This window comes from Psammomys obesus, unplaced genomic scaffold, assembly GCF_907164565.1.
Source record: "Psammomys obesus unplaced genomic scaffold, mPsaObe1.curated_primary_1811, whole genome shotgun sequence".
Lineage (NCBI taxonomy): Eukaryota > Metazoa > Chordata > Mammalia > Rodentia > Muridae > Psammomys > Psammomys obesus.
Window position 1 is genome coordinate 16259836 of NW_026596120.1, and position 25142 is coordinate 16284977.

The 25142-nt window shown below is 37.2% G+C and overlaps 1 protein-coding gene across 1 annotated transcript in view; it reads right to left on the reverse strand.

Moving 5' to 3' along the window:
* Dock3 (dedicator of cytokinesis 3) overlaps positions 1-25142 on the reverse strand; it is a 270999-nt gene that overhangs the window by 115000 nt on the left and 130857 nt on the right. The window contains exons 11-14 of the mRNA XM_055629516.1: positions 24049-24109; positions 22689-22836; positions 1700-1788; positions 159-284 (exon numbers count right to left, since the gene is read on the reverse strand). Coding sequence (XP_055485491.1) covers positions 159-284; positions 1700-1788; positions 22689-22836; positions 24049-24109 — 424 coding nt within the window. The remainder of the gene's footprint in view (positions 1-158; positions 285-1699; positions 1789-22688; positions 22837-24048; positions 24110-25142) is intronic.

The following is a 25142-nucleotide window of genomic DNA, read 5'->3' on the forward strand; positions in this document are numbered from 1 at the left end:
CTACTGCTGGAAACTACAGTCAGCCACCTGACTTGGGAGGCAGAGACTTTAATGGCTGTATAGCTCACAGGAATAGCTTACCACCTGCTCAAGAGAGGAACACTAACCGCCATCCTGCTACACCACCTCCCTTCTCATCCCCAGGCAGTTCTTCTTACCTGGCATGATGACATCAGGAAATCCCAGTTTTCTTGTAATTGCTAATCCTCTATTAAATATCATGGGATTTTCTCTCCGGATCTGTTCCATGTCACCGCGAAAAAGCTGTAGGGAAATAATAAGACCTACAAAAACAAAATATTTTCTTATTCAGAATCACACATCTACCCGGTGCATAGTACTAGGAAAGACACCAAATTTGGTCTCTTTTCCATCTCTCCTGCCACAGTGCTAGGGATAGAACCTAGGGTTATACGTTGGGCAAGCACTTTATCACTAACCTATTACCATTATCCTGCCAGTTTTCTTAGAAAAATAACCAAAGTAGAAAATATGACTTATTTTGAACAAGCACAAATAAGTACAAAGATAAAAAATTTAAGGTAATCTCAATAGCACACAGAAGTAGTCCATTAAAAACATGCTATACTAAAATCTTAGAGTTTGAGTTTCCTCCCTCCAGCTCCTCAACACCCTGCCTAGAGCCTGCCAATCCCCTAGAGGATTTGGAATGATGTGGATGAGCTACACAGGCTGTGCATTTAGGCAGTCACACAAACTGTAAGGCCTAGGTTCAATATCCAATGCTTCCAAAAATTAATAATGAAACTACGAAAGAGGTTCTCAGGACCCACGTACTATAGGTTTCAGAGAACTCAGAAGTTTCTAAGTGAAGGTTTCAACCTTTTTAGCATCTGATATGGATCTCCTTTAAAGGCCCTCCCACCTGGGAAGTTTCTTTTCTATAAACAAGAAAAACTGCCAGGCTTTGTAACAGTTTTATACTGTCACATAAAACTAAAATTTAATTTCCAACAAGTTCTATGAAGGTTAAAAGAGAACTTACATAAATTATATAAGTTAATGAAATTATTTGAAGGTAGAAACTCAGGAAAAACATTGTTCCACATAAATTAGATATACAACAGTTTATAAAAGCTATTGCACTTTTAAGTAGTACTTCTAATAATAAAAAATGTTCAAGTTAGAAAACATAATCTAAGTGTAAAATTTCACTGAGATTCATATATAAATCATTTAAACATAGGTTTAAAAGAAAAGGAAGGAAAAAGAAAAGTGAATTAAGATGAAAGCTGCTTTCAAAGATTTTTCTATTCTAGTTCCAGAGTGAATTTGGCAAACTCCTCACTCACTCATTAGTGTCAAACTTAATTCATGATGCTGAATTCAACAGGAATAGAGAGAGAACTGATACTAATCTTTGTCTTCTTGTTAAAGAAAACAGACTTCACAATGTAACAAAACTTGAAACATTTTGCTCACTGGACTGGAGCTCAAGTTACTTAGAAAACTTCACAGAATTCATTATTAAAAAGAACAAAATGTCTTTTAATCAGCAGATACTAAAAAGGTCTTAATGGCTACATAAAGAACTACTACTAGAAAACTCTAAGAAAACAAATGTGGGTAGGAAATTAAGCTTTATACAGCACAGTCAATCAACACCAAACACTGCAGTGTTACATGATTAGCACATACAAATGAAACACAAAATTTTCTAGCCAAAGAAATACATCACCATGGCTGGCGCTGGGGGCCGAGTACTTGGTACTTGACTTTCGAATGATGTTCTCATGAATCTGGGTCCATTCACTCTCATTGTTACATCTGTAACAGAAAGACATGTTTTTGTGGCTCACAGAAGTTAAAACATCTGGTCTGGTGGCTCAATGTGTAACAATAAGTTTAAAGAGAAAAGGATTTCTCACTCTCTACAGAAATGAGACTATGCTTTACAATTATATCAGGCCCTTTATCTGTTAAGTATAGAAGACTGACACTTTGGGAAAAGTAGAACATAAAATTAACCCTTACACACATGCATATAACTATGCATATTAATATATAACATTTATAATTTTGAAACTTTAAAATGAATCCTTGCTAGTTTGCACACACATAAATATTATATGTAATGTATATACACACACATACATATACATACAGACACACATGAAACTTTTGCGGGTGCTAAGAATTGAACCCAATTAAACATATTTTTCTGCCACTGAGCTACATCACCAGATATACATATTTGTTGAGTGGTAAAATATCTTCATCTCTGAAGTAGAATGAGTTCTCTTCTAGCTCTGATACACACACATACACATGAGAGAGGGCGGGGTTGTGATGAAAAGTTTCTCTCAACAAATAATACTGTTTAGAAAATGCCATGACATTAGCTTTCATTTTTAACCATATGAATCCTTAATGAGGTATATTTAACAGTTGAAGTGACAGTGTTCAGTAAATGAACATTTTCAAATATTCTAGCTGAATTTTTGGCATAAATGGTCTGTTTGTCCCATGCTACATTCTGATGACACTTTATCATCAGATGGCCCAAATGTGACTGCTTCCTGAAATGAAAAAAAAAAATGCTAATAATTATTCCCTCTAGTTTATATTTAAGCTGCAACTATGTCCATTTAAGGAAAAAAAAAAGGACCAATGATGTTCTAGTGATTAATATGGAGCTTAAACACTTATATACTGTCCCACACAGGTTAGCAGAGCCTCCCCTGAGTGAGTCAAGTGAGCAGCAGTAGTCCAGGGGACTAAGTAAAATAACTAACAGAGAGTAAATAATGTCATGTCTTACGTTTTTAAAAGATTTATTTATTTTATGTATGCAAGTGCTCTATCTTCATGTACACCTGTATGCCAGAAGAGGGCATCAGATCATATAGATGGTTGTGAGGCACAACGTGGGTGCTGGGAATTGAACTCAGGACCTCTGGAAGGGCAGCCAGTGCTCTTAATCACTGAGCCATCTCTCCTGTCCTACATTTTACTTTAAAAAAAAAATGAGAGTTTAGATAAGTTTTAGTTAGTTTGTTTTTTTTTAAGTCAGTCCCACTCCCAGCCCTCTGCCCTCCCTGTAGAGTTTCCTGGGGGATCACATAATTTTAGCAAGAGTAAAAACATCCAGTTTTATACAAAAGATCCCTTCAGTTATTTAGAAAAATGAGATACCAAATATGCAATCCATCTGCCAGTTTGAACAATTATCATTCCTTCTCCTCTCAACACTTTTAATTCTTTTGAAGTAAAAAAATTCAAGCATTTGTTGTCATCCAACTGTCATTATACTAATCCTAGAGGAAAGCCTTACTAAGCTTAGTAACCTGGATACCATTTTCAACCAGAAGAGAATATGAACAGCTTCTGAGAACAGTGGTTCAAATGCTCTGTGGCCTAGGGATGGAAAACTTCACAGAAATGGCTGGATTCCTGAATATATGAGAACTAAAAGTTCCTTCCAAAGGATTTAAAGATTAGGACAAAAAAAAAAAAAAAAAAAAAGAATAGAGGAAGAACAGAAGTTTAGTGACTCTATAAAGGTCAAGTCAAAGAGAACTACTACAAATAAATCCCTCAACCTAAAGGACATTCCAATAAAACACCATGAGATTTGGGTAATCTTTTAAATTTTTATTTGCTACGCTAAGCCCTTGTTCACAGTCTTACCAAGGGCAGAAAACCGAATCCATGAACAAAGAAAACCCCAGAGGATCTCAGTATTTTTTACTGCTCACTCAGAAGTGCCTGCTTCAGAAGAAAACACCAGAATAATGGCTATGGAGCAACATCCCATTTAGAAGTATGGTACACCACAAGTCTCTAAGTGAAAAGGTTTGGTTAGAGGACAATCACATAAAGGAGGCAAGTAACTAGATTCATTTTGTTAACAAATCAGTAAGCTTGTGTGTTCCCAATTGTTCTGATGCATGGTTAAACACAGAGCACTGTATCTCTGAGGAGAGCCTCTGCTTACAGAATCCCTTCTAAACAAAGGAGGGTGTTTTAAAGTAATTGTTTCCAATTTATAACTCAGCTGGTAACAAAAAATGAGAAGTGTTGGCAGCAGCACCTGTCTGACTTGCACACTTTCTCATCTTGTTTAAGCAGTCAAGACATCAGAGCTATCTAGCTGATTAGGACTCACAAGACTTGCCTTGATAACATTTTCTTCTTGACATCTTTCTAGGTTTATGAAATTAGTAGTTATTTTTTAGACCTGATCACTCCATGACTTTCTATCTTATCTTCCCATTATTCTAGCAGCAGCTCCAACTCATGGCCAATGTTGTTTTTATTGGTGTATTTAGACAAAAATACTCTATAACTTTAATTTATAAAAAGCCTATTCTGAGCTGACAAATGTGTCTTTTATATCCCACTCTTACCCACAAGTCAATAGTTTAGATTAGTATAAAGAGGAAGTGAGTTATCAAATCCACAGAATTGCACATGTATTGGCTTCTTCACTTTCTATATTTTTCTTTTACATTACTAACTAGCATAAAATGTACTTCTGTAACATTTAATCAACATTAAAATAAAACATAGGCCCTTTTATTAACTAGAAACCTATTCTGTCTTCAGTGTAATGGACTTAAATAAGCAATATAGTTTCAGCTTCAAAATATTTAGCATAATTAATAAATGTAATTTGCTCTTAGTATATCATAATTTTCTGCTTTTAAAAATATTTTTGAGATGTCCTTGTTGTATACTTGAGTGTATTTTGGATATATGCCTAGCAGTGGTATAGCTGGATCTTGAGGAAGCACTACTCCTAATTGTCTGACAAAGCGCCAGATTGATTTCCAAAGTGGTTATATAAGTTTACATTCCCACCAAACTTTGCAGGGAATTTTATGAAAGAAGTGGGAGATAGTAAAACCTGGAGAGGACAGAAGCTCCACAAGGACAGCGACAGATCCTAAAAGTCTGGGCACAGGGATCTTTTCTGAAACTGATACTCCAGCCAAGGACCACTGACGGAGATGGCCTGGAACCCCTGCACAGAAGTAGCCTAAGGCAGTTCAGTATCCAAGTGGCCTCCATAGTAATGGGGACAGGGACTGTCTCTGACAGGAACTGATTGGCCTGCTCTTTGATCACCTCCCCCTGAGGGGGGGAGCAGCCTTACCAGACTACAGAAGAAGACAATGCAGCCACTCCTGATGAGAGCTGATAGACTAGGATCAGAGGGAAGGGGAGGGGGACCTCCCCTATCAGTGGACTAGGAGAGGGACACAGGTGGGGAAGAGGGAGGGTGCGACTGGGAGGGGAGGAGGGAGGGAGGTACAGGGGGATACAAAGTGAATAGACTGTAATTAATAAAAATAATTTAAAAAAAGAAAAAAACTTTTGGCCAGGCCTGTTGGTGCATACCTCTATCTCAGCACTAGTAAGACTTACCTAGTAAGAAGCAGCTTTACTGTCTTAGAACAAGAAAAGCAAAACTTCAAATCAGACAGAGGAGACTCTCAACAAACATTTGTTTGTATAAAGTTTGTCATTTGCTACTTACAGATTATGTATTAAATGCCTTTTATGTTTATGAAAGTGGCCCCTGCTCATTACTACAGAGAGGCCATTATGCTGGATAGTCTCTATTCAAGTACTTACATTACTTTGTAACAGCTTACATCTATGGAAGAATTATAAAATATTACAAAAGGCTCACATAAATCCCCACAGCGTTGATCCAATTATCAACACTTGATATTATTATAGTACATTTGTTAAGATAATGAAAAACATTTAAGCCTCATTTTTAGGTATGATTATTACCTAAGTCCATACTTTTTCCCCCTTTACTCCAAGTTTCCATCCAGGATGCCTTATCATTGTGGCATCATGTCTCCTTAGATTCCTAAACCATGACAACTGTCAAACTTTACTTTAGAATGACCTTGTCAGTCTTGAGGAGCAACTATCAGTTAAAAGCTATAAACTAGTATTTGTGAAGGTTTTTTCTCACTAGATTGAGGTTTCTTATTTGGGGAGATGACCACTAATATAAAGTGATGTTCTATTACATCATGTCAGAGGCACATACTATCAACACATTCCTTTTTTTAAAAAAAAAAAAAAGAGTATTCCCTCATATATTACATCTGATCGAAGTTTCCCCTTCCTGCTCCCCTCTCAGCTTCCCCTTGCACCTCTCTTCCCTCCCCCGCATCTACTACTCCTTCGTTTCTCTTCAGAAAAGAACAGGCCTCTCATTGGCTATCAATAAAACTTGGCATACCAAGCTGCAGCAAGACTAGGCACCTCTCCTCATATTAAGGCTAGATGAGGCAATCCAGTAGAGAGAAAAGAGTCCCCAAAGCAGGCAAAAGAGTCAGTGACAGCCCCTGCCTCCACTGTTAGGAGTCCCACAAGAACACCAAGCTTCACAACCATAACATATATGCTGAGGGCTTAGGCTAAACACACGCAGGCTCCCTGATTATTGGTTTATTTTTAAATATGTGCATGTAGGTGTGATGGTATGTGCATATGAGTGTATGTGACCATGGAGGCTAGAGGCATGAGATCCCTGGAGCTAGAGTGAGAAGTAGCAGGCATATGACCTGACTATTGGGAACTAAACTCTGGCCCTCCATGCGCCTTGTCTAGCCTCAATAGATGTGCCCAGTCCTACTACAACTTGACATGCCAAAGTAGGTTGATACCCATGGGAGGCCTCCCCTTCTATGAGGAGAAAGGGAGGAGGGTAGAAGGGAAGTGTGGGGGGTAGGGAATAGGAGTAAAAAAGGAGGGGAAGCTCTGAGGGGGTGTAGAGTAAATAAGTAAATCAATGAATGAAAAAAGAAAGTAGTATGTATTCATAAGCAATGATCCACTTTGAAGGCTAACTCTGCTCATGTGGCTGTAGCAATGTTTGTGGCTTTTTGTTTTGTTCTGTTTAATATTCTTTCACTTTCCATTTCTAGCCTCCATTTTCCACATTGCACCATTTGGATAAGAGATTTCTCTGTATATCCCACTCTTTAAAAATAGTGAATTATGCATTTTGGGTTTAATATCTACATGTATTATCTGAAATCCTTATAAACAGATTTGTTTCTTCTCTGCAAGTTATTTTCTCAATAATGTTTATAATAATAATGATTTAGTGATAATTTAAATATCTAAAATTAAAACTCAATACTGTTTAATTATATCCTTGGTCACTGAGAGAGCATTTAGTTGGCTCTTCCTATGTTCCTTTAACATATAACTTAACCCTTGAATGTTTAAAAATTTTTCTGTGCATTTCCTTACTTTGTTTCTTGACCATTTTGTATATTTCCTATTCTAGTCTTTGGCTCATCTATTATACCAAAGATCCCTGGATCCTTTAGTTGAATAATAGTATATAAAAACAAGATTTTTTTTCTCTATATGTTATCACTGTAATTTGGACATTGTTGCTTCTAGGCCCCTTCAGCTGATATAACAAGAAAATATATGTGTATACAAATATGTATATACAGAGATATTTATAAATATGTCTATATGCAACCGTCTGTCTCTGTATTAAGACAGAGAAGTTCACAGTGATGCTTCCAACCTCATTTCCATAACTACACGGATCATTATTTTTTTGTTATGATTTTTTTGACAGGGTCTCTCTCATACTATAGCCCAGGTTCATGATCTTCCTTCCTCATTCTCTTAAGGATTTACAAGCATGTACCACCACATCTAGCTCAATGAGTTTTGAAAAAGGGGATGATTTTAAAATAAAAAGTAAGAGAAAAAGCATCAAGAATATATTGAGCATTTTAAGCTTCAGAAATATGAGAACAGACATAGGGAGTAAGCACTAGGCAGAAGAAAAAAGGCATTGAAAATAAAAAAGAGCAACAAATTAGGCAGAAAGAAAGAACAAAGAACTCAGATAGGCTAATATACTGTGATTAGGTATCAAAGGCATGGCTCTAAAGCAAAGTGAAACAGAAATTAGCAGATTAAAAAAATAAAGCCTATTCCTATAGATTAGTAACAATGGCTCTTAATGGAGGCTGATCTTTCTCTGAGGAACATTTTGACTTAGGATCAAAGCCTAACTTCATGAGGATGTAAGGCAAGTGACTGGCAATGAATATGCTCACTGTGTATTTAGGGATGAAGATATGAGTGATGTTAAGTACAGACTAAGGATAAAGAGAAGCTTCTCTACTCAAATCATTTCATTTAGATGGATGTAGTTTCATCAGTATATTTTATCCAATCACTAGGATATTTTGTAGGAAAAATTTAAATGTATTTATTAAATAATCAAATGATTCATGATTATAATGAAACATGATTACATTAAATCCAATCAAATTGATATATAGAGTATGATTACTGATGTCAATAGTTTGCCTTCATTTATATGATGCATGATTTCATCATCTGTATACTGCCGTCGCAGCCTATTTCTTCATAACAGAGACAACAAGCCTAGACAAATGGGTAGCACTTCAGCTACTGCATGTCCACGGATTAAATTTGAGGGGTGAAAAACATTTGTTCCCCATATGGGTTATCCAAGCATTTAGAAGCTCAGGGCAGGTATGCAGGCTCAACAGAGTTCATAACACTCACCTCACTCACTGAAGCAGATTTCATTATTTTTCCCTACTATTTTATAGTTTCTGATAAATATTCACACATATTTCCCTGATTAGGTAGCCTCCAAGACATCATTTAAAATATTTGAGAGGGCTGTTAAGACCTGTAAGTTTGCATTTTTAAAAGAGTGTCTGTGAAAGCTCAATAATTGCTGTGTTAATTTCCAAAATTAAGAAAACAATATGGTAGGTATCACCATGCCTTTTTTTTTTTTTTTAGAGAAGGAGAACAAGGTAGAACAGGAGCCCAAACATGAGTCTGGTTGATCCCGAAGGCCAACTTGGGAGAGCAGGACAGGCTTGCAGAGTCTCTCTCACATATTAGGCTTCCAGATCCCTGTATGCCCAATGTTAAGTCAGTATTCTCATTTTCTCTGCCTCCTTCTAACTGTAACTATTAAATTTTGGTCAAGGCTTGACTTAATTGCTTATATATTGACTAAAATTTTATTTATTTATCTCTGAAATCTACTTAATTTTGTTTATTTAGTTGAAGATCTTATGTTAGAATAGTAACCTTCATATTTAGGGATACCATGATGACTTTGCCTTTAGTTCAAAAGAAGAAAGAAAGAAGAAATTAGAAGGATGAATTGAAGAAAAAAAAAACAACCAACATTTCTATAAAAATGACCTGACTAATCAAATGGAATCTTTAAGACCAAGGTAATGCAAGCTTACCAATATAATTGATTTTAGATGAGTTCTGATGAGACATATCTGTCCTCTATTGTCCAGATGGAAACTGTTTAAACCACTAACACATTTCTATATCTCAACTAAAAATATGTTTGAAAACTGTGATGTTTTTGCTGTTGCTGTTGTTTTTAATTACAGAAGCATCCTCTTCTCATAAATCTAATGCCATGTTGCATGAGAAATGTGGGTGTTTCCAGCTGGAGGGGCTGCCAAGAAATGCATGATCAAACCAAACCCTTCCTGTTAAGCTAAAATTGATGAGAAAACACCATTACCTGAGTAGGCCTTTTGTGCTCAGCATGGAAGTAGGAGCTTTAGAGGATCAACAAATGTATGTAGAGATTAAATAGGTTAAACATGCCAAATGTTTACCAGAGTGCCTGAATGTAGAAAATAGTCAAATATCACCAGTGATGGTTATTTTACAAACATTATCTTACAAGATTTAGTCATTAGTCCTTTGAAACAGGTACCGTGATCTCCACCTTACAGGGAGAGAACTGAGACTCACAGAGGCTCAGAGTTAACACAGCTGTTCCATGAGTCAGTTTCACTGAACTTCCAAATGCAGCCTCTTGCCAATATAATACATGCATACTTTAAATGTGAAACAAACGACAGAATGAAGTAAGAAACATAGTAAAACCTACAGCCCTAAAGAAGCTAAACAAGGAGGACCCTAGGGGAAGATGCTTAATCCTCATTCAGAAAGGATAGATATTGGAAGTAGGAGAAGTAGGAGCCTTCCACAGAGGACCTCTGAAAGATTCTACCCACCAGGGTATTGAAGAAGATGCTGAGACTCAAGGCCAAACTTTGGGCAAAGTGCCGGAATCCTTACAGAAGAGGAGGAAGAGAGACTTGGAGGGGACAGGAAGTCTACAAGGAGAACAACAGAGTCAAAATACCTGGACTCAGGGGTCCTGTAGAGACCGATGCTCCAACCAAGGACCATGCAGGGAGAGGACCTAGATCCCTGTTCAAAGGAAGCCTATTGGCCTCTCAGTTTCCAAATGGGTTCCCTGGTTGGGGGTACAGGGGCTGTCTCTGACATGAACTCAGTGGCTGGCTCTTTGATCACCTCCCCCTTGGGGGCAGGGTGCAGCCTTGCCAGGCCACAGAGGAGGAGTATGCAGCCAGCCTTGGTGAGACCTGATGAGCTAGGGTTGGATGGAAGGGGAGGAGGTCCTCCCCTTTCAGGAGCCTGGGGAAGGGACATGGAGGGGGGGAAAGGGGTAAGTTGGGTGGGACTGGGAGAAGATGAGGGAGGGGGCTGCAGCGGGGATACAGAGTGAATAAATTGTAATATATATATATATATATATATATATAATTTTAAAAAGAATTTATTTATAATTAAAAAGAGCTGAATTCAAATCCTAGCTCTATGAAGTTCTGCTGTATGACTCTGGAAACCAATTAATATTAATTTACTCATCTATGAAAATGGCAATAGTACTATGGACCTCCCATGATTACTTTGATCAAGTTACAGTATTTTTGAACAATTAGCAGAGCCAGGCAAACAGAAGGAAATCAAAACACCAAAGCTGGGCTGAGGACATAGCTCAGCCAGTCAAGTGCCAATTGTGTAAAGACCCAAGATCAATCCCCTGAACTGACATAAAAAGCAAGGTGTAGGGTGAATACTTACACTTGTAATCTGAAAGTGTGGCTTACCAGCTAGTCAGCCTAACCTACTAAGTGATCTCCAAGTCCCAGTGGAAAACCCTATCTCAAAACAACAATAACAACAACCCCAAAATAAATAGAGAGCCAGACAGTGGAGGCAAAGACAGGTGAATCTCTGAGTTTGAGGCCAGCCTGGTCTACAGGATAGGCAAGGCTGCACAGAGAAACCCTGTCTCCAAAAACAAAAAACAAACCAACCAAAAACAAACAAACAAAAAGCAAAGCAAAACAAAACAGACAAACAAACAAAAAAAAAAAAACAAGGTAAAGGGAACCTGAGAAATAAGGTCAGTTCTGATCTCCATACCCACATGCATGTGGGCACTTGCCTGAGCATGAATGTGTACAACCCCTTCCCAGGAACAAACAGAAACAAATACCCTAAGGCCGAAGCATATGGATTGTGTTTTCAAATCAGGTCCTATAAGTATGCTTCTCTTTTAAAAAGGGTCTTGCTCAAAAAAAAAAAATGTTTCTATAAAGCATTGTTTTAGGAAAATAAAATTACAAAACCTCATTTCTGTGAGCATAGGCATTATATTAAGCAACACGAATATACTGAAATAAAAACAAATACATAAGTGTATGAGGCAGGCAAACATTAGTTCTATTTTCAAAGTCAGAAATAGAGGCTCAGAGGACTTAAGCAATTAAGTCAAGATCATAAAGGATAAAACAGTATCAATAATCTATTCTATGAAATAGGTAGTCTTAGCATTAAAAATATTTAATAGTGAATAGAATACCAGTTTAAACTGTTCCTTTGGAAGCCCATCTATCACGAGGAAACTTCATGTGAACACAATTACCACAGTTCCCATTCTTGAATTGTACTGTGTCATTATAGCACAGAGAGAAAAGCAGAAGCTTAAATAAAGGGAAAACTACACACACACACACAAGGTAGAAATGAACTAGAATAAAAGGGAACATATAAAAACATGGAGAAAGGATGGGAGTTAAGAGTACAAAGCTTACAAGATTCAGCCGGCTTAGATCTGACAGATGTGAGTATAAAAGTCATGAATTGGGGTCAGCACAACAAGTCTGTGCTGGGAATAAAGAGCAACAAGCTGCTTACTGGTCAAGTTCTCCTCAAAGGCACTCAGACCATTCAGCAGAAGTACAAATAAAGTACAAGTCATAGAGCTGGAACAACAAGCAGAATCATTCAAACAATTGATCCTAGAAGACTTTCAGAGAGTATCTGTTAACAGGAGAAACAACAGTTTTCATTATGGATTAGCGCCCTGGTCTGTGAAGATCAAAATAATTCACTACATCATTTAGAGGAAGCTCCGATTATCAGTTTGGTCTGAAAATCGAATATATTATAATCATGAAGGGGAAAAGGGGGAGAGACAAGTATGTAAGAGCTGGAAGATAGAGCAAAGGCTGTGAAAAGGCATTTCCTAGACTCATTATAACCACTGCTACCAGTAACTTACACCTATAGTTATTGCACTGGGCCTACACAAGGCCAACCCTACCATTAACCAGTCAAGAAAGGGGGAGGGGCTCAGAGGACATACCTTATAACTCTGAACTATTAGCTATTAACAGGATCATAGATAATCTTTATCCTGAATTCTGTAGTTTTAATTTTTATTTTTGGTGATGTTAGGGGTTAAACACAAGGCACTGCACACATCAGGTAAAACTCTATTGCTGAACCACAACCCCAGTCTTATTTTCTTTAATTACTTTCCCATATTTTAAAACCTACAGTCAATATTCATTTGTATGGTATTCAGGGGACACTATGTATTTCTAAACAAGGTTTTAAAGAGTAGTGGATGTAAGGCGAAATCTCAGGGTTGTTTTGATTTGCATTTCCCTGATGACTAAGGACCTTGAACATTTCTTTAAGTGTTTCTCTGCCATTCGATATTCCTCTATTGAGAATTCTGTTTAGCTCTGTACCCCATTTTTTTTTAATTGGATTACTTGATTTGTTGCTGTTTAACTTCTTGAGTTCTTTATATATACTGGATATTAGTTCTCTGTCAGATATAGGATTGGTGAAGATCCTTTCCCAATTTGTAGGCAGTCGTTTTGACAACAGTGTCCTTTGCTTTACAGAAGCTTTTCAGTTTCATGAAATCCCATTTATTGATTCATGAAATTTGCAGGTAAATGGTAGGAACTGGAAAAGATCATCCTGAGTGAGGTATCCCAGAAGCAGAAAGACACACAGGGTATATACTCATTCATAAGTGGATATTAGACATATAATATAGGATAAACATTCTAGAATCTGTACACTTAAGGAAGCGGATCAAGAAGGAGGACTCTGGCTAAGATGTTTAATTCCCATTCCAAAAGGCAAAGAGGATGGACATCACCGGAGGGAGAAAACAGGGAAGAGGACAGGAGCCTACCACAGAGGGCCTCTGAAGGGTTCTACCCTGCAGGGTATCGAGGCAGATGCTGAGACTCATGGCTAAACTTTGGGCAGAGTGCAGGGAATCTTATGAAAGAAGTAGGAGATAGTAGGACCTAAAGAGGATGGGAGCTCCACAAGGAAAGCAACAGATCCAAAAGTCTGGGCACAGGGGTCTTTTCTGAGACTGATACTCCAGCCAAGGACCACTCATGAAGATTGCCTGGAACCCCTGCTCAGATGTAGCCTATGGCAGTTCAGTGTCCAAGTGGGTTCCATAGTAATGGGGACAGGGACTGTCTCTGACAGGAACTGATTGGCCTACTCTTTGATCATCTCCCCCTCAGGGGGGAGCAGCCTTACCAGGCCACAGAGGAAGACAATGCAACAACTCCTGATGAGACCTGATAGATTAGGATCAGAGGGAAGGGGAGGAGGACCTCCCCTATCAGTGGACTGGGGGAGGGGCAGAGAAAAAAGGAGGGAGAATGGGGTGGGGAGGGGAGGAGGGAGGGAGCTGCAGGGGGGATACAAAGTGAATAAATAAAAATAAATAGATAAATAGATAGATAAATGAATGAATGAATGAATGAGTAGTGGAAAGAAGATACATGGAAAATTTTCTCCCCTTGTCTTGTGGAGCTGGGAATTCAACCCGGGGCCTTATACATGAAAGATAAGTTCTACCAACTGAGCTATATCCTGGCCTTAAAATCACCTTTTATTTATGAAAAAAAAAAAACACTTTACATATTATTCATATTTATTTTATATAGAAAGTCTCAGTTCTTTCATGTTTCCCTTTTCTCTCTATAAAAGAGAGGTAACAAAGACCACAGTGTGTGTCTGATCATTGCTATACCAACCTTATTCATATTTTCTTAAATGTCAGAGTCTTCTTGTTTGTTAAGAGATACAAAATCATATTTCCTCTATTTTAGTACGCTTTCTGTTTCTAGTAAGTTGGCTTTAAGTAAATATGTGAGTACTGGGAACAGAACCCAGGTCCTCCACAAGAGCAAATGCTCTTTAACTCCCTATCCTATTTATTTTACATTTGTGTGTTTTGTGATGTTATTAACTTCATGAATTTTATTAATATATAGAATTTATCTTTTAACTCTGCAGAGAATTATTTTCTTCTATGATTTTTCACCTCATTTACATTTGTCATTACAACTGATACAGGCTGAGATTTCTTCTGTCTTGTTTTTCACTGGGGCTCCTAACCTGCATAACCTGTGCCCTTTCTTCACGTGTGTGATGAGAGGTTACATGGTCTATGTCCACTTTTGTTACTGTCTGACTTTAGAAGTGTCCAAGTTTTTAACTAAAATAAATAGTAACATAGTCTTTTAATATAATATGAATATTTTATTATTACTGGGTAAGAAATATGACAGTTCAACATCATTAAGAATGAAATATTCATCATAAAGGATACTTTGAAAATGGCATGTTGCATAAAATTATGAGATGGTTATTACTCAGCATTTTGCTGTTACTATTAAGAATAACTACAGGTTAAACAAAGTATTCTTAAATTAAACTGTCTTTTCATAAAATATTTAAAATAAATAAACCATAAAAAATTGCATCTATCCCCTACCTTCCTTGTTCCTTCATGCATCTCTCTCAAAGCTGCACACTTGGTCAAAGAGGATAACCTTCCCCAAGTAGAGAAGGACGGTCTTCAGTCAAGGGTATATGAATAGCTGTGCTCTGCTAGAACCTCCAAACAACCCCTCAATTTCTCTTTTTTAAAATTATTAATTAATTCAATTTCGGTCCCAGATCAGGTAAATCCTGATCCAGTTTTTGGGCATATCCCCAGGATCAGATGATATTGCTGGGAGGCCTGCTCTTTTCTGAAAAGAAAGAAGCAGTGGATCTGCGGACAAGGAGAGGTGAGGAGGGCCATTAAGAGAGAATGGAAGGGAGGCTGCCACTGGGATGTATTGTATGAGAGAATAAATAAAATAAAATAAAGAAATTTAGCCAATAATGAAAAAATTTTAAATTGAAAGCAACAATATCAGATAGGTTCACTATAAAATAGAATTCTATAAAACATTTAAGAAAGAAGCAATATGAACTATTTAAAGCACTCATAATTATTTTCAAAGGCTACAGGAAAACTATGGAGACAATGCAAAGATCCTTGGTTGCAAGCCAAGGGTTAGGGAAAAGAGAACTTAGTAACTAAGCCTCAGGCTATTTTCAGGAAGGTGGAACTGTTCTACATAATACTATAATTGTGGGTGTTTGTTTAGGACATCAAAAATTACCTCCACAGTGACTTTTGGACTTTTTAAAATAATTTTATTTTATTTTTATTAATTACACTTTATTCACTTTGTATCCCCCCATAAGCCCTTCTCTCCTCCCCTCCCGGTCCCACCCTCCTTTCCCCTTCTTCACAAAAGACTTTTGGACTTTTGATGATGATATTTTATTTAAAATTCACTAACTATATTCATGGCACAATTGTAGTATGAGGTTATTGTAGGGTAGGTAGGAGGTAATGTGAGAGGACAAGGAATAAATGAGAATATTCTGTGCTTCTGTTTAATACTGCAGTGAATCTTAAAAGTCTATAAAATAAAATATGATATATATACGTGTGTGTGTATATATATATATATATATATATATTACATGTATAGCCGGGTGGTGGTGGTGCATGCCTTTAATCGCAGCACTCAAGGAGGCAGAGGCAGGAGAACCTCTGTGAGTTCTAGGCCAGCCTGGTCTACAGAGTGAGTCCCAGGACAGCCAAGGCCACAGAGAGGAACCCTGTCTCGAAAAACAAAAAACAAACAGAAATTGCATTATTGATAAGGTGTTATGTAATGTTTCCACATACATACACATTGTGCAAAGGTTAAATAAGGTTAAAGATTACCTACCCAACCTTGGATGTGTTCTAGGAAGTGGTACCAGAATCAAACTTAGGTCCTTACACATGCTAGGCAACTGCTCTACCACTGAGTTATATTGTCAGTTCCATTTAGCTTTTTCATCTATATATATGTATATTCAGCTCTATGCATGAATGTTTAATCCTGTTTATGTAGGTGTGTACACATGTGGGGGAGAAGGTCATAGGTCAACCTTGGGTGTCATTTTGCAGGTGTTACTCAACTTGTTTGTTGTTGAGTCTCTCAGGGGCTTGGAGCTTGCTAAGCAGGTTAAGCTGACTAGCAGGTGAGCACCAGAGACCTACCTGTTTCTTTTCTACCTCTCCAGTGCTGGGATTAAATGAACACGGCATCCAGTGCAACTTTTTTTGTGGAGACACTGAGGATGGAACTCAAAATCTTCACAGTTGCAAGGAAAGTTACTTTTAACAACCCTAGCATTTCTTTATAGAAAAACTTTTAAGATTCTTTAAGTTATTTGGAATGTATATTAAAAGTCTACCTACTTTTTAAAAAATGGTTTACTCAATGGTAAACCATTTAACCGTAACAGTACCTATTAATTAAAATTCCCAACTCCTCAGCTTCTAGTAACCTTCATTCTTATTTCTACAAGACTCACTGTTTAAGATTCCATATGTAAGTGATATCTTACCATACATTTCTATGCTTGATTATTTTATTTGACACAATGATCTCTAGTTCACTCATTGCTGTCACAGAGGACACCTCAAAAGTAGTCCACTGCATAAATGTACATTTCCTTTATCCAGTCCTTACTGGAAGACATTCAGGATGTTTCCATTTTTTATTATTGTGAAGAACTATTGTGCTGCAATGAACATAGGAGTTCAGATGTCTTCTGACACACTGATTTCATTTCTTTTAGATATACACATAAAAACTAGATTGCTGGAACAAATAGTAGTTCTCTTAGAGGGTAAAATATTAATTTTATAATCAAAATATGACCATTATCATTCTCCTGTTCTTTCAAGACGGGAGGTTAACTTGCTGAGTCACTCATAGTGTGATCATATCCTCATGTGTGAGATGAGGAAGCTCATTTAGAGCTCAGAGAATTAAATATATCTATATTGACACTGCTAATAAAACCAGGTGCTATCTCCTGCGATAATCACAGCGTACTTCAGGTATTAGAGATCATGTAGGATGTGTAGTTGAGAGATAAGAGTGAGACTTACTAATGAGCAAAAGTTACCAGAAAAAGAGACAGGGGACAAGTTTTGGACGGCACGTGGGGCCACGGTACAGGGACGTGTCACTCCCCAGGCCGCTTCTCTCTTCATGACATTGCCTCCTTAATCCTAAATCAGTACACATGCCTCCCACAAAGGCAAACGGATCACGTGTTCTATGTGTGTCTATTGTTTGAACAGACATTCCCTTTTTGTCACTATGGCAGATTAATTGAACAGAAAAAAAAAAAAAAAGAAAAATATTCAAGTGTGTTTTCCAATCTTGAGGCAAAAACAAAAGCTTGGAATTATGAGTGAGATCTGTATTAGATTCCTGTTGTGAGCTGCTTACTCTTACATGAACAAAGGCTATCCCAAGATGACATTTGAATTCTGGATCATTAAGTTCTCTACCACAGCAGAACTGATATACAAACACAGTTAGGTGCTGAAGGTAGAGTAGGCACTAAAAGTAAAGAACAGGGGCTGAGAAGATGGCTTCACAGTTGAGAACTATGAACACTCTGCCAGAAGACCTAGGTTCAGTTCTCAGCAACCACATGGCAGCTTACAACTGTCTGTAACTCTAGTACCAGGGCCTCTGACGCTCTCCTCTGGCCTCTGTGGGCACCAGGCACATATGTGACAGACACACTAGCATATCTTCAGGCAAGACACCAGTACATAAAAATAAATAACAAAAGATGAGTTTGATAGCCATACGCACATTTTCTCACGCTGAATCGAGACATAAATGCACAGGTGCGCATAAAAGCATAAAAGCGCTCTTTGAAGGAGGGAAGGAGACCAGCAGAGGAGGGGGAGGGAGACAAAGGGGTATAATAAGGGAACGATATAAAGATGAGCAAATAAAATAATACATATGTTTGAAGATGCCATATAAGGTCCATTATTTGGCATGCTAATTAAAAATTGATAGAGGCTGGAGAAATGATTCGTAAGTTAACAGGACTTGTTGCTTTTCAAAGAAATCGAGTTTGATTCCCAGCACCAATACAGTGACTCACAACCAACTGTGACCTTCTGACCTTTAGAAGTACTAGGCGCGCATGAGGTAAACATATATACACGAAGACAAAATATGCACACACATAAAATTAAAAAAAAAATGGCTAGGGCCCAAATAAACACATGGAAAAATATATACAAATAGGAAAGTATATGAAAAGTTTCCCAAACCACTATGAGGTATCAGTTCATACAGGCTACAGTCTGCAATCAAAACATGACTACACGTGTTGGTGGTGCAGAAAAAGGGGAACCTTCGAACATTCTTGGTGGAAATGTCTACTGGTACAGCTGTTACAGAAAACAGTACAGAAGTTGATTAAAAAAATGAAAACTGGTGCTACCACATGACTGAGCAATCTCACCTGTGTGTGTTAACTGTGTGTATGTAAAACTCTCATGTGTTCTCATCTAGTCTCATTCAAATTCCATTCCCTTCACAAATCACCTTAAAAGCAGAAAAAGTAGTAGCTATGTTGTGAGTTCACATGCACGGACTTAAAAAAACCCCGCCACTAATCACAATTCAATTAACAAATAAGTATCTATGTCTCAGAAAGAATCTCAGATGAGAGAACATCATTAAGGAATCAAAGGATGCATAAAAAAGCAGCCAGATGGGAGTAAAAATTATGTTCCTTGGAAAATATTGTCAGTTGATGCAGAAAGTGGCTCCTCTGATAACAAAGCCATGATAGCATGGCTACATATGATGAATCCCAGGAATTTTTTCATAAAATGTGAGGATGGAGAATAAGCACATTTCTTAATTTGACAGATTATGAGACACAGTACATAATTTATAATAAATATTTATATAACAAGTAAAATAAAATAAACCAAAATTAGAATTTTAATATATTTATAACATGTTTTATTAAAGTTTTCCCTTTATAAATGTTTACTTAAACTTCTGTCATTATGAAACTGGACAGTGATTATCACGTACTCGGGATCTTCTTGTATTTGGTCACATTCATAACTTATAGGTACCCATCCCTTCCAAATACTGGCTTTAGTTCCTGGAAATCCTCTTCTTTAGTTTCCTAAAGCCTGACAACATTATTGTTCCTGCTTGTAACCCTTTATCTCTCTAGGCAACAAGAAACATGATATATGTATCAGACTGAAATGCATATGACAGTTATTTATTTGGTTATTTATAGTCTTAAGGCATTTGACTCAACAAATAGTTACTTGTTACCATTTCCTTAAAAGGGTGTGGTATCTTGCCACATATTGCATTTAAAAATACTATAATGCACAGAAGTGGCCTTGGCAGAGACAGGGAGAAAGTTTAAATCTCTCGTAGAAGACTGACTCTGCATAATATAAAAAATAGTAAGAATGTTAACAACTAAAGAGGTAATTTTGCCAATTACTGAATAAATCTGTAGAAAAAGTTTTAATACTTAGAAAATTCTATTTCAGCAAAGGCTAACGCACTGAGCCTTTAGGTTTACAATTTAACTGAACCAACAAATACATCACTTTAAATATACTGAAAAAATACTGCTTCTTCTGGGGGCTAGGTTCAATGAAATGGTATGTTACTAATCCTGGAAGGATTCCAAACTACTTGAAAAATCAACTTCACAAACCATCACTTGAAAATCTGTTTGAAAGTCTTGTAATCTCTTCAAGTGGAAAAGTCTTATAACCTCTTTATTCTACATTTTAACTTTATTAATCCTTTAAAAGGAAAAATAATACTCCTTTCTTTAAACACAACTTTCTTTGGCTTTTTAGAACTAACACAGCCTATAGGAAAATAGTATTCATGAATCCCACTTGCAAAGTGACACATTGGTACTGAAAGCTGTTGTTTTAGAGGCAATTTACTGAATTGCCTCTTTCAGAAGGGATGAAGTGTAAGTTCCTTATCTGTAAGGAGACTTTGTACTAAAGCAAGGATTTTTGCTACATGCAAACGTACCATCTTTTGTACTATCCTCCAGCCCTTTGCCATTGGAAAGAATATAATAGAGTAAGATGATGATAACAATCTTGGATTTCTGTTTACTCTTTTTTAAGGGAAAGTGTATGAAGAAGCAGGCCCTACCACCCATCAAAGAAGAAACTCCGTATTTTTAGAAACTCTGACTCATATACTAAGAAGGAAGCTAGGCAATTTTTTTCTTTGTAAATGACTACTTCCACGAAAGCTCTTCACCCTATAAATTATACAGCTCAGCAGAGCTGAAAAAATGTAATAAATATGTTGGAGGTTGGTCTAATGCTAATTATTGGCACTCAAGATCTGGGTACTGCCCACCGGATACACCCATCCTTGTTTGTGTAAACCTGCCTAAAACATTATGCCTGATTAGTTCATTGAATGCTCTATACCTGGGCAAGGCATGGCTAAGGTTCCCCGGATGTTGGGGACAAGAGAATCATGAGATAGAGGGACAGGAAGAGAGTAAGAAGTAGGACACCACGATGGATTAACCTGGAGAAGAAACCTCATGGGGCCAGGAGGAAGGACTCCAATAATGGCATGAAAAAGCCCAGATGAAGTATAAAAGCAAGTATTTAAAGGATTAGGATAAGTGTAAGATAGGATGGTTAAGCAGGATGGCATTGAATGGGGGCTGGGAGATGGATGGTGAGGTGATTTAGACAGAGTAGGTAGGAATATCTGCCTGGCCCAAGGCAAATAAGGCAACTATAAAATCTAACAGATGTCTTATTACTTGTGATAGCAGTTTAGATAATACTGCCATGATAATTATAGGGCTAATAATAAATAATACATATCCCAACACTCATCATTTCTTTTATTTATAACAACATAAATATATTTGTACTTTTACTTTAAAGTTCATCAAATTTACTTGATTATAGAAAGTCCTGGATTAAATGTAATTATAAATTAAGTTCATTCCATATCTGAGTCAGACAGAATAGATAAGCAGGAAAATGTACATACAATATTATGGTGAAACTACATTAACAAAACGACTGACAGCATTTGACTTAATTTGGGAAAATGATACTATGTTAAAGCTAACAGAGAAGTGATTTTTTTAAAAAATTAACAGAAATAGGGGTTGCAGTTAAGAGCATTGGCTATGCTTGCAGAGGACCTGGGTTTGATTCCCAGCACCTACGTGGGACTTAAACTATCCATAAATCCAGTTCCAGGGGATGGATCCAGAGCCCCCTTCTTACCTCTGCAAGCACCAGGCATGTGATGGTATATACATGCAGGAAAACATCCATACACATAAAATAAGATAAATATTAAGAGTTATCAGAGATAGACTTGTTTTAAAAACTCATTAAAGCTGGGTACAGTCACTCATGACTGCAGTCTCAGCATGCAGGAAGCTGAAACAGGAGGATCATCAATTCCCAGAGGCCAGCTTGGGATACATAGTGAGTTCCAAGCCACCTGGGAATACCAACTGTCTCAAAATCATCCTCATCACTAAAAAAGCAAAAGCAAAACAAAGATTCACTAAAATCACCACTAATCATTTTTAAGACTACTATTTATTTCTAGATTCCCCATAAGCAAAGACAGACTATACACTCATGTTCTGTTTCTTTTATTAGTTCCTTTTTTTCTTTCCTACTGTTGAACAAGGGCATGAGGAGATAGAATGCATCTATAAGGCAGATCCCCTGGTTGGATAATACTATAAATAGCTCCATGCCATGCTGGATATGACACAAGAGTTCTGTAGTAGCAGAAGAAAAAAGTAAGATCTTGGATCCTCAAGAGTTTTGGCTTTCCTTTAAATATACTGTAACCTGACTCATAATAATTCTTTTAAGTAATCTGCATTCTTGGCTAGCTCAGCAGCAGTAACTGTTGGGCAAGTACAAATAAAGCAGTTTTTTTTTTTAATCTAAGATACATGAGAAATTATACTGTTAGCTTTTCTGAGGATATATAATAAAAATGGCTTATTCTATAGAGAAAATGAATATTGCAGCACATACAAGAAATGTGTTCTATCAGATTTTCCCTTTAAGATAGAATGTTCCAAATTTAGATGTTCTGTTAAAAATAAAAATACCTCGGCCTTTAAAACCTTAGATCAAAATCTTTGCTTTCCTACTAGCCTCCCTATGTTACATTATGGTGAGTCTACGTTCATAAAGCTTGAGAACTGCTGATCTCAGGGCATGCTGCAAATCATCATTATTCCTAATATGTAGTATTACTCACGTGTAAACCTTAAGAACAAAATCCTTTTCTTCTTTTAATTCTGTAAGTGACTGTAGAACATCCAAAATGCTTAGAACCGCACAGCCATATGGTCGCCTATAGTGTAGGTGAGCGGGACCCTTTTTGGAGTCATTCAGGAGCATCCGGCCTTGGGTATAGCAAAAACACCAATTAGACAGAGAACTCCATGCTCCTCTCTAGCATCTTCTAATTATCACCCAATTATATCAGAGCTACGGGTACCCAAGAGATCCTCTAAGACAAACAAGAAGCTGAAGTGAGTCTAGTTGTTTAATCGAAGGATAAGGGTATCTGTACAAGATCACTAAATTAGCCTCTAGCCAAAGCCCTTTTTCTGTGACACTTTCAGTCAAGTAACACCAGCAATACATTTATTACTCAAATAAAAATAAGAATGACTTAACTGATTTCTTAGAAAAATCAGCATGTTCATAGATTCAAACTTGATGGCCATATTAATGACAAAAGTTCAGTATTTTTAGCCACACTCCTCATTCAAACTGTATATTCACAAGTAAAAAGGACACTATGTTTTCTTCCTCTAACTAAATTTTAATGCTGAAAGGTACTGACAAACTACTGCAGGAGCAAGAGAAATCTTAGTTGTGGATAGTTGCTTATTCTTCTAAGTAAACAAGGCAGTGCCAATAGTGATACAAGGACTTGCAAAAGCTGAGATTTCAATAAATGGTTTATAAAGTTAAGGCAAAATAGTTGTTATATTGTCAAAGGATTAAACATATTTTTGACAAAATTATATGCTATATTCTAGAACTTAAACTATGAAGGAAAACTTGGTTAGTCATACAACGGTACAGTAGTGAAGTCACGGTCTTTCATCTCAGTTTGAGTAGAAATGAAATGCTACTCATCTTCTTCAGTGGCGAAAATAACTCTTATTTTGTGGAAAATGGCCCAGGTGCATAATTTTGGACAGACACTACAGCAAACCACAGCAAAGGGCAAGTACCACCTAGTTAATAGGCACTCTAGGATCACTGTAAGAACTCTGGAGGAAAAGACATACAAAAGCAGGCAATGTGACAGGAAGAATGTTTAAAAAAAAAAAAAAAGCCAGACCACTTAAAATACAAAGTTTTGGTCTAAAAGCATGAGGGAACAGAAAATCTGAAATGGGAAAAACACATTCATTTGCACTAAATCCAGCTGCTGTAACAGCTGAGCCTAAAGGTAAAGCTTAAAAAAAAAACAAAAAAACAAAAAAAATCCAACACTCTAATTCTGAAACCTTGAAATAGCAAAAAAGACAAACTTCAGATGTATACTTAACCTAAGTTTGGTCAGTCTTAATCATAAGAACAGTTAAGGTGGACAATACCTATTCGGATCACATGGGCAACTATGTATAAATCTCTCTTCATGTCTTTGCTGCTTAGATCCTAAGGAATAAAACAGAATAAATAAATCTAGGCAAATAATACACAGAAAATAATATACAGATAAATTTCACTTCATTCAAATTTCATAGTAATTTGCTTTTAGTATATATTACAGGTAGGAGAAGAAAGATTATAGAACACAACATTTAATATATACAAGATTTATACAGAGGTCCTATCATTGAAAACAACACTTACCTCCAAAAGATCTTTTATTGTACAGGGTTATTTTAGCTATTCTGTTTTTTTTTTTTCCATACTAAAATCTATACTCCTAAAGAAGCTAAATATCAAGGAGGACCCTAGGGAAGATGTTTAAACCTCATTCAGAAGGGCAAACAGGATAGATACCAGAAGTGTGAGAAGATAGGGAACAGGACTGGGGCCTACCACAGAGGACCTCTGAAAGACTCTACCCAGGGTATCAAAGCAGATGTTGAGACTCACAGTTAAACTTAGGGCAGAGTGTGGGGAATATTATGGAACAAGGGGGAGACAGAAAAACCCAGAGGGGATAGGAGCTCCGCTAGGAGACCAATAGAGCCCCCCACCTCCAAAAGCCACAAACAACAATAAAAAAAAAAACAACACAAAAACTGGGCCCAGGGGGTCCTGCAAAGACTGACGAATCAACCAACAACCATGCATGGAGAGGACCTAGATTCCCTAGGTCCTGGGGTCCACTAGATCCCCTAACTCGGATGTAACCCATGGGCAGCTCAGTCTCCATGGTGGGTTCCCTAGTAAGGGATGCAGGTATGGTCTCTGGCATAAACTCGGTTGTCTGCTCTTTAATCAACTCCTCCTGGTGAGGTGGTCTTACTAGGCCACATAGAAAGAGGATCCAGACAGTCCTGATGAGACTTGATAGGCTAGAGTCAGATAGTAAGAGAGGAGGACCTCCCCAATCGGTGGACTAATGGAGGGACTAGAGGGGAAAGAGGAAAGGATGGTTGGACCGGGAGGAGATGAGGGAAGGGGCTACAGCCAGGATACAAAGTAAATAAATTGTAATAAATAATAATAAAAAAGT